Genomic DNA, 11,092 nt, shown 5'->3' with positions numbered 1-11,092 from the left:
GGGTCAAAGAAGAAAAACTTGGCATAACTTAAAACTTTACCAATATCTAAACCCTAACCTCCTATACCAACTCTTCCGTAGGAGGAACCAGGGTAACTCTAACCCTTAAACGGGGTTTGTAGCTATGGACACACTGCTATCACAGTCAGTGTCTAAAGCTAGATTCTAAACATCTAAGAGAGGGGAGTATTCAGTTCTCACCGCCCTAGTAGCAAACCAATGCAAATGGTATGAGGAATCTTAACCAGATATATCAATATCAAAAAAGAAAAAGAAGAAAGTGAACAGCTACTTATGAAAGAAAGGACCAACCAAAGTCCTTATAATAAATCGGGGAGGGCATGAAACCACCCCCCAAGGGGGGGACTGCAGCCTGAAACCAGACTCAAACTCAAGTTCCTAGAAGAAAGAAAAAATAAAATTGTCATCTCAGGTCGGAGCAGGTCGTGCCTTAGGCCGTGATGAGGGAGATCCCCCCTTAGAGTCCACTTGTTGCCAGACTGGACGGGGTGGATTGGATGGCATCTCTAATTTCCAGTCTACCAGGGAGGGTGAAGGGATTCCCAGGTCAGTGCAGAAGGCTGGGAGGTCCTGAGTAGAGCGTAGCACAGCCGTACGACCATCTTTTGAGGCTATGAGGGCAAACGGGAACCCCCAGCGGTATCGGATGCCCTTATCTTTTAAGGATGCAAGTAGTGGCTGCAGATGTCTCCTTTTCTGTAAGGTGATCCAAGATAGATCAGGGAATAATTGGATCCGAGTCCCTTTATATTCAATTCCCTCCGAAGTACAGGCTTTGGCCATGATAGACTCTTTTAGTTGGAAGTCATGGACACAGCAAATAATGTCACGAGATTGATTTTGAGGCTGTTACGAACCGGCGCCGCCATAGCCGCAAGCAGCCTGCTGCGGTTCCTGTTGCGCCCAGGCGCCGGCTGCCGTTCTTGGCCGTGCCTCGGGTCGTCCAGTTGGCTGTTCCTTCCACCACGTCTAAGTGTGGAGAGGCGGCTAGTGCGCATGCGTGCGCTGATTTACCCCAGCCAGAGTTTAAGCACGGTGTTTTGCCTAGTGAGCATGCTCAGCCTGATTGTGTTATGTCTGAGACGAAGTCCTCAGTACAGGCTACTGAGCATGCTCCCACAATTAACCCTAACAGCCTCTTTGCACAGGTACTTGGACTTCGTGCTGTGTCTAAGTTCTGGGATGTGCCTACTGAGCATGCTCAAACTGATAGTCTGCTTTCTAAGCCTGTGGCTCAGGCTACTGAGCATGCTCTGGCACTTAATGCATCAGAGGCTAGGTCCGGTAAGGACCTCACTGAGCATATCCGTGAGGTGGCAGGCCCTGATAGGGCAGAGGGTGTCAGGTGTCCTGATGACGTGGCAACTCCGGACTGGCTCGCAGAGGCCCGCACCTATGATCTGGCACCTCAGTATTGGTCGTCAGACGATGACTGGTGAAGTGTTTGGGGCGTGGCTGCCATGAGGTCATCAATGACGTGGCGGTTCCGGATAGGTTGCATGTGACGTCACTGATGACATGGCACTCTGCTATTGGACCTTGGTGGTTCCACCCTGGGTTTGAGGCGGACCCAGGTTATAAAAGGGGCTGGAGACAACATGGAGGGGCGCAGTCTTCACTTTTGCTCAGTCAGAGCACACCTCCATGTTAGAGCCTCATTGCGGCATAAGCCTATATTGGGAAGCGGTAGGTAGGGTTAGGCGAACGGTGCCTGTCACGCCAAGATTCGTGGCTCGGCACATCAGGGTCAGGCGCCGTGCTTCCCTCCTGCCGTTCCAGTCTTGCTATAGCAGCCCAGTGGCGTTAACTGGGCTGCGGCTGCTGTGCTTCCTGTCCGATTGTGCCCCCTACGCACACGGACAACGCACTTGCTGCGCCACCTGTCTGATTGTGCCCCCTACGCACACGGACAACGCACCTGCTGCGCCACCTGTCCGATTGTGTCCCCTACGCACACGGACAACGCACCTGCTGCGCCACCTGTCCGGTTGTGCCCCCTACGCGCACGGACAGCGTACTCTAGGACCCCTGTGGAGTTAACAGGGTGTTCCTTATTTTCCTCGGCTTCCCGGTCAACGCTACTGGTGTACCCATCTGGCCTGACGTGTCCTACACACACGTGGCCAGTCGAGAGGTGGCCAGAAACGCTAATCGGAGGACCGCTCGGCCTGACGTGTCCTACACACGTGGCCGACAGGGCGCTTTCGTGGCGGTCTTCCGGTCAACGCTACCTGGTTACCACCCGGCCTGACGTGTTTCCTGCACACGTGGTTGGTGTAGCGCTAGGTGCACCAAAACGCTAATCGGGTTGTCGTCCGGTCTGACGTGTCCCAACACACGAGACTGGTTCCCAGAGTTCCTGGGTTATCTCAGAGCCATCCAGCTCTATAGTCTCCGCCTAACCCTCAGGTGCCAGCAGCTCCATTGTCATCTGGAGCACGGTGGGCCCCGACTGACTATTAGGATATATACCCCCTGGTCCTAATCTGCCGGTTCCCCCGTAACAGAGGCCCCCTGGGGCGTAATGCTCTATGTGCTCTGTCCAATTTTATCCTTTGAGTTGTAGGGCGCTCCAGTACAGTGTTGAATATGGTTTCAAGTATGGCATGAACGTCTTCATTACCTGTAGCCTCAGGGACGCCTCTCACTCGGATATTATTACGGCACCCTCTGTTGTCTAGGTCCTCCAGATGTTTGTTAGTTTCACTCAGAGCCCGAGCATAAGAAGTCACGTTCTTTTGTAATTTGATGATGTACTGTCTAGTGGTATCATGATCTCTTTCCACCGAGTCCACTCTATCTGCTAGTAGCCCAACATCTTGGCGGATTGAGTTAATCTCTGACTTACAGGTTTCTTTTACTTCCGAAATCAGGGATTTGAAGTCTTCCTTGGTAGGAAGGAGATCCAGATACTTTTTTAATTTTCTGTGATCAAAATGGTGTTCCATATCTCCCGGCTCAGATTCTGATGGGGAGTCGCGTGACCCTCCTCCGTCTTCCTGTTGAGACACCAAAGCAGACAGTGAAGGCGTAGAGTCTAGGTCCATATCCACGGAACCCGACCGCGTAGTTTTATTTTTCGTTTGATTGCTTTTATGGGTTGATTGTCGTTGTGACTTTGGTGGCATGGGGTCACTCACAGCACAGTCTCTCTTAGTAAGAAACTTGTCTAGAGGGGTCACAAAGGACTGCCCCCCTTTCAATCTGTATGACCAGCTTGGACCTCTTCTCCTCCTCACCCCAGCCAGATCGTCACCTGGTCTGTACAGTGTATTGTCGCCTTTCAATATTGTTTATTGATGTAAGACCGTTAAAATTATAGTTGTTCACTTATGTCCTCTATCTGGGCGGTAAGACAAGCCCCCCTCTACTCAGACATTATACAGGGGTGTACATCTCTTTCATGGCTCCGTCCCGTGGAAATCTCTTTGCAGCAAGCTATTATTCCAATGTCCACAAGATGGCAGCAGAGTACAATGCAGAAAGTGAGGGATTTTTCTATATAGAGAAAAGGCGGGCTCTGAAAAGACAATTCTGCAGCACTGCCCCGAATTTTCTTCCTTCTCCCTTCTTTACTTATATCATGGAAGAGGGAACCAAAGCACCCCTCTCCCTGTACTGCCACAGGATCAGACTTAAGCCCCCAGGTCAGGACGTCAGATAGCTGCACCGCAGCTCTTCTCCACTCCACTCAGGGCCCCAGACTGCCGCCCCTCACCGCTGCCTTCAGAGCACCTGCTCGTTTCCCTCCTCCAGACCACTGCACCAGCTGCCTCAATAGCTCCACTCACCGCACCCCCGCTCCAGGACTCCCCCTCCGCTGTGTACGTTCACCAGGAGACCAAGTCTACTCAGGGTGAGTGGTGTCAGTGTTCCCGTGCTCTGGGGGTCTCAAGCTGCTGCTCCTCGCTGCTGCTCCCAGGGCATCTGTTCGCTCTCCTCCTCCAGAGCACTGCCCGATGTTTGTAAAGGCACCGCTCCGGGACTTCCCCTTCGCCGCGTGTGCTCACCAGAGATGCAGGCCTTCTCAGGGTGAGCGGTGTCGGCGTTCTTCCTCCTTCTCCCGGTCCGTTAGCGCTCCCAGTTAGAGTCTCACGTCGGCAGGGATCCCCCAAGTGTCACTGGGTACTAAGTGCAGGTCCGGGAGGGTCACAGGAAACCTTAAACTGGATATCTCCACCGGAGCCGAGCCACCATGCGACTTTCCCGCTCTGCGTCCAGGCCACGCCTCAATTGTAGCCAATTTTTAAATAAAACCCTTTGAATCATCTGACAACAGAACCTGATTAATGATAAAAAAAAATTTGCCAAATTCTGAAAACAAGAATGGCTGCTCCGCTCTGTTGGTTTTCTGATGGTCGTCAAGACTTGATTTACCAGTTAAAGATTTCAATTATTCACAGCATGAAAAAGGTTCCTTCCCTGTGCGGCTTCTTCACATGTTTAACAAGATCTGATTTCTAAGAAATACATTTTCCACATTCAGAACATAAAAATGGTTTATTTTGTGTGATGTTTTTGATGGTAAACAAGACCTGATTTCCTAGTAAAACATTTACCACATTCTGGGCATGAAAATGGCTTCTCCCTTGTGTGAGATCTTTGATGAACAACAAGGTGTGATTTCTGAATAAAACATTTCTCACATTCTGAACATGAATACGGCTTCTCCCCTGTGTGATTTTTCTGATGTCTAACAAGGTCTGATTTCTGAATAAAACATTTCTGACATTCTGAACATGAAAATGGCTTCTCCCCTGTGTGATTTTTCTGATGTTTAACAAGGTTTATTTTCTGAATAAAACATTTCCCACACTCTGAACATGAAAATGGCTTCTCCCCTGTGTGAATTTTCTGATGTTTAACAAGGTTTATTTTCTGAATAAAACATTTCCCACACTCTGAACATGAAAATGGCTTCTCCCCTGTGTGAGATCTATGATGCCAAACAAGATCTGATTTCCGAATAAAACATTTCCCACACTCTGAACATGAAAATGGCTTCTCCCCCGTGTGATTTTTCTGATGTCTAACAAGGTCTGATTTCTGAATAAAACATTTCCCACACTCTGAACATGAAAATGGCTTCTCCCCTGTGTGAATTCTTTGATGGATATTAAGATGTGATTTCCTGGTAAAACATTTCCCACATTTTGAACACGAAAATAGTTTCTCCCTTGTAGGAGCCGTTTCATGTTCCACATCCTTTCTGTAACTTTTATTTTGCTCACAATTCTGTGATAAATCAGAATTTTGGACTTGTTTGAAAAGATCAGATGATAGATCTTTCCGAGGAAGGACTGGAGGTATATCTGGGACAACAGCATGCTCTTCATATGTATCATGTGTGATACTTTCATCATCTGTTACAAATTCTGAACATATTTTATTTCCATCTGAACTCCCGATACAGTCATCTGCTAAAAATAAACAGCATGTTATTATTTTTTAATGATATCATGAAAGTTCATTTATTTTTTAAATCATAACATCAGAAATTAAATCAGGAAAAAATGTATTCTGAATCTATTTTCCAATTTTGACATCTAAAGGCCCCGTTACACGCAATGACATATCTAACGATATGTTGTCGGGGTCACGGAATTCGTGATGCACATCCGGCGTCGTTAGTGACGTCGTTGCGTGTAACAGCTCCGAGCGAGTGTTAACGATCAAAAATACTCACCTTATCGTTGATCGTTGACATGTCGTTAATTTTCAAAATCTCGTTGGTCGTTGTGGACGTAGATTGTTTGTCGTTCCTGAGGCAGCACACATCGCTCCGTTTGACACCCCAGGAACGACGAACAACAGCTTACCTGCGTCCTCCGGCAACGAGGTGGGCGTCACTTTCCTGCGGCTAGTCTCTGCCCCTCCGCTTCAATTGGACGGCTGCCGTGTGACGTCGCTGTGACACCGCACGAACCGCCCCCTTAGAAAAGAGGCAGTTCGCCGGCCACAGCGACGTCGTTAGGCAGGTAAGTCCGTGTGATGTGGCCTAGTGATATTGAGCGCCACGACCAGCGATTTGCCCGTGATGCACAAACGACGGGGGCGGGTGCTTTCACGAGCAACATAGCTAGTGATGTCGCTGCATTTAAAGCCCCCTTTAGAGTTACATCTTCATTAATTCGGATCTCCCATTACTAGCAACAGTTCTCTGGAATGTGCTATTACAAATAATCTGATAGATTTTCACAATGTGACTTCAGGATAATGAGGGACAGGGGCTCCTATACTGTCCCTCACGCTAGGGGACCCTAAGCTATTCCTAACCTCTGGATTGCCCCTGAAGGTGGGGATGCCAGAGTCCTGTACCTTACTATTCTCCTTACCAGATTTAATCTCTTATCCATCCACCCCCCTGGGAAAGGAAGGGGCAGGAGTATGATTGATGGAAACACAGATTAAGACAAATGGGACACATTGCAAACTCACAGAAATAAACAGTGAGAGACTAAGGAGAAAAGCAAGAGCAGAAATGCAGCAACAAAAAGACAACAAGGGTTAGCACCACAACAGCTCACAGTAATAATGCACAACAACCACCGTTAAGTCTGGATTACAACACCTCACCAGACCTGTATAGGTAAACTATAGCTGGCATTAATGAAATAGTCCAGCCAGCATATGCAGAAGGGGAGCGAACGATACTTTCTCCTCTACAGCATGTGATCAAAGACATTAACAAGCAGCCCAGCAGAGAATAACTCTTGTCAGCCTGCCCAAGCCTCTGGTTCGATGCCTGCATCTTCCTGCACTGCTCACAGACATCAGAGAAGTTAACATGCAGAGTACCATAATCTATAATTTCCACAGATCCTGACGCCGCCATGACAGTTGGCAAAACCTGCAAAAATCTCCTTGTAACATTGATGCACAACATAGACCTTTAAAAAGAGATTTTCGTTCGAAGACGAACATAAAATAGTTACAGACAGATGCCGGATATTTAATGGGGCTGTAACATTGATGGCCCATCCTAAAGGCCGCTTTACATGCTGCAACATTGCTATCCGATGCTAGCGATGTTGAGCGTGATAGCACCCGCCCCCATCGTACGGTCGATATGTGGTGATTGCTGCTGTAGCGAACATTATCGCTACGGCAGCATCACACGCACATACCTGCTCTGCGACGTCGCTGTGACCGGTGAACTGCCTCCTTTCCAAGGGGGCGGTTCGTTCAGCGTCACAGCGACGTCACTAAGCGGCCGCCCAATGAAAGCAGAGGGGCGGAGATGAGTGGGACGAACATCCCGCCCACCTCCTTCCTTCCTCATTGCTGGCAGGATTCAGGTAAGGAGAGGTTCCTCGTTCCTGCGGTGTCACACGTAGCAATGTGTGCTGCCGCAGAAACGAGGAACAACATCGTTACTGCAGCAGCAACGATAATTAGGAAGAGGGGGGCATGTCACCGATAAGGGATTTTGAACGTTTTTGCAACGATTCAAAATTGCTAATAGGTGTCATACGCAACGACATCGCTAAAGCGGCCGGATGTGCGTCACAAATATTGTGACCCAAACGAGATCGCTTTAGCTTTAGCGATCTCGTAGCGTGTAAAGTCACCTTAAGGCTTTGTAAACAAAGCAGGTAGCAGGGTCTTGCAGTCTGTGCAGAAAAACATTAGGGCTCCAATTCATCAAGACCGACGATGTACACTGAAAAATGACGTCAGGGACTGGAGTGAGATTTCTGGCATAGGGAACGCCGCAGTTTGTTATGAATCGAGAAGCTGTGGCATCAGACCCTTCTTCTGGCCAAGCTCTGCCCATTATGGCAAATCTGGTTAAAATTGGCGTGAAACCTCCAAAAGTCGCACAATTTTTTTCACAACTCTGTTTTGCACAAACATTTTTGAGAACTTTTGAAGTGATTTATGCTAGAATTCTGCCATAATTGCTTTGATGAATCAGGGTCTGGGTGTCAACTCTCCTTCTGTAGGGGTCTCCATTCCTTCCAGGGTAGTTTGCCAGAAGTTCACATTCTCTACAGCAATAATTTTATTACATCTTCTTTAGTAGTTGAAAACGTTTGCATTTCAGTGTTCGGCTGTAACTCTGCCCATTTTGGCAAAGCTGGTTAAAATTGGCATGAACACACACACACACACACACACACACACACACACACACACACACCGGCCTGTCTCCTCTTCAGCTTTAGACTTTATTAATTAAGACACCTTTGCTTACATGACGTGATGTCAAAGAGGTCCTTAAGCAGTCCTATAATCGATATATAAACACTGGGGCTGCAAAGAGAATGGGGGCCCCGTGAAATTGCCCAGTTTGCTCTCCATTTCCCCTAATGCCAGTCCTGCATGCCAGCCTGTGTTCTATTCAATTAATTTAGACTCCTGCAATTAAGAGACCTTTGGTTACCTCATGTCACATGACTCTGAAGTCATCAAAGGTCCTTAAACAATCAACTTCAGAATACAACTGATGGGGACCCTAAGAGAGTGAGGTTCCTGAGAAATTGCGCAGTTTGACTCTTCCCAACCTTGGCCCTGACAGTAACTATTTTTGGACTAGGGCTTATATTTCAAGCATTCGCCAAAAATCCCATAAAATCATGCTAGATCTTATTTTTGGTGTAGGTTGTCTTTTTGAGGACACAGGGTATTCATGAACCCTCTGCAGGTCTTTGAGTTGCCTTCATAATGACATAGAGAAGGCACTAGAAACAAACAGCAAAAGAAGCAGAAGCAAAGAAAATACAGCTGAAAAAAAACAGAGCAGAAAGTCTAAAAATGTAAACACAAAATTAGTGCAGAAAGTACATGAGTAGATCTCTTACTGGATAGAGCTGGAGGGAACACATCCTGAGGAACATCGGGATCTTCTTGTTTACAGTCCTGTGGCAGAAGAGGACGGGGACATCTCTCTGGTGTTGTCCTCTTACTGGATAGACCTGGAGGAGACACATACAGGGACTGAATTCATTCCTTACATACAGATAATTATAGGCCGTGCGTATTTAGTCCTGTCTATTACCTGGTGATGTGAGGGGCTGGGGATCCTCCATCATGACGTCCTTGTACAGATCTTTGTGTCCTTCTAAATACTCCCACTCCTCCATGGAGAAATAGACGGTGACGTCCTGACACCTTATAGGGACCTGACACATACAATGATACCGTCATCCCCGATCCCTTCATAGCGTTACTGTATAATGTCCCAGCATTCCCAGCAGTGTCACCTCTCCAGTTAGCAGCTCAATCATCTTGTAGGCGAGTTCTAGGATCTTCTGGTCATTGATGTCCTCATGTATCGGGGGGTGAGGTGGAGGCCCCGTGGTTGGGCTCAGGGGTCTTCCCCATTCCTCAGACACAGGGGCCTGACAGCGCTCACTAGAGGTCTTCTTCACTACTGTGTAATCCTGGTTATGGAGAGACACAGTAATAAATCTCACGCCAGACATTTCCAGAGTCCTCTCCTCTCCAGTTCTGTCCATCTGTTATTCCCATAGATAAGAATGATGTAATGTGACGTCATCAGAATCTCTCACCTCTCCAGTAAGCCGGAAGAGGATCTCTAGGGTGAGGTGTAATAGCCTCTCTGCCATCTTGTCCCTGTCCATATCCATCCTTCACGGGGCAATCAGGAGAATTCTCTTCTATAGAAGATCTCCACTGAGAGGATCCGATATTGTAGGGACCTGAGATAATAAGGGGAAACATAGAATGAGAACATTTTGGGGGAACATAATACTGTGTGGGGAGAAAAGGGCCGAGGACCAAGGGCAGTAAGGGGCCGAGGACTGAGGGCAGAAAGGGACCGAGGACCGAGGTCAGAAAGGGGCCAAGGACTGAAAGCAGAAAGGGGCCAAGGACTGAGGGCAGAAAGGGGCTGAGGACTGAGGGCAGAAAGGGGCCGAGGACTGAGGGCAGAAAGGGGCCAAGGACTGAGGGCAGAAAGGGGCCAAGGACTGAGGGCAATAAGGGGCCGAGGACCGAGGGCAGAAAGGGGCCGAGGACTGAGGGTAGAAAGGGGATGAGGACTGAGGGCAGAAAGGGGCCAAGGACTGAGGGCAGAAAGGGGCCTAGGACCGAGGGCAGAAAGGGGCGAGGACTGAGGGCAGAAAGGGGCTGAGGACTGAGGGCAGAAAGGGGCTGGGGACTGAGGGCAGAAAGGGGCCGAGGACTGAGAGCAGAAAGGGGCTGAGGACTGAGGGCAGAAAGGGGCGAGGACTGAGGGCAGAAAGGGGCTGAGGACTGAGGGCAGAAAGGGGCTGGGGACTGAGGGCAGAAAGGAGCCGAGGACTGAGGGCAGACGGGTTTCCTCACTTCCGGCCTCTCATAGTTGGGGCGTTTGTATCTATCAGAGGAAAAGGAACAAAAACCTCCCGATTCATAGAAATCAGCGAGAGAAAAACTCCAAGAAAGTCTCAGAGCTGAAGGGGTTAATGCCACCTGCCCCAGTAATGGGGAATCTCCACACACCTCCACCTGCAGAGCCGCACACTAGATATATGGCTGCTCTGTGCTTACAGGACCTGTGATGATGTCACATGGAGGGGAGGAGTCAGGGGTCACATGATCAGCTACTCAGTGTAGTCCTATATTGGCGTGTACACACTGGATGAGGCGCGGTGTCAGTGGACGGTTATTGTAAACTATTGTTTTGTATGTATGTGACCCCTGTTGCGTATGTATGTGACCCCTGTTGCGTATGTATGTGACCCCTTCACACTCTTATTTCGATCTTTGCTTTATTGAATTCTTTATTGATAAGTTCAGGTGAGGAGAAGATTTGTTGTACGACTTTAAAATAAAGACGTTTGGACCTGATCGGTCTTGATCACAAGTCGCTGAAAATGTGTGTACGACGTATATGGAGCAGAGCTGTGCATGTAACAGAGTGTCACGCTCCCGGTGTCCCAGCAGCGCTCCTTACCTACTGAGCCGGTTTCACCATCCAGGCACCGCTCCGTACCCACTGATCCGGTCGCACCTGCATTGCACCGCTCCGTGCTCACTGATCCATTCTCACCATCGCACCACCGCTCCTTGCTCACTAGTCCAGTCCATGCGCCCACCGGTCACGCCTGCCGCTCCCGCTCTT

The 11,092-nt window shown here is 48.8% G+C and overlaps 1 protein-coding gene across 1 annotated transcript; it reads right to left on the bottom strand.

Moving 5' to 3' along the window:
• Positions 1 to 3,914: 3,914 nt before the first annotated feature.
• Positions 3,915 to 9,682, bottom strand: LOC142282754 (gastrula zinc finger protein XlCGF66.1-like). The gene is made up of 5 exons (XM_075333032.1): positions 9,537 to 9,682; positions 9,228 to 9,407; positions 9,023 to 9,146; positions 8,826 to 8,939; positions 3,915 to 5,441 (listed from the first exon to the last, which is right to left on the bottom strand). The coding sequence occupies exons 1-5, from the start codon at positions 9,612 to 9,614 to the stop codon at positions 4,522 to 4,524; spliced, it is 1,416 nt and encodes a 471-aa protein (XP_075189147.1). The 5' UTR covers positions 9,615 to 9,682; the 3' UTR covers positions 3,915 to 4,521.
• Positions 9,683 to 11,092: the final 1,410 nt, after the last annotated feature.

This window comes from Anomaloglossus baeobatrachus, unplaced genomic scaffold (genome assembly GCF_048569485.1).
Source record: "Anomaloglossus baeobatrachus isolate aAnoBae1 unplaced genomic scaffold, aAnoBae1.hap1 Scaffold_52, whole genome shotgun sequence".
NCBI classification, from domain to species: domain Eukaryota; kingdom Metazoa; phylum Chordata; class Amphibia; order Anura; family Aromobatidae; genus Anomaloglossus; species Anomaloglossus baeobatrachus.
Note: the sequence above shows the minus strand (reverse complement) of the source record. Positions and strands in the feature narration are given on the sequence as shown.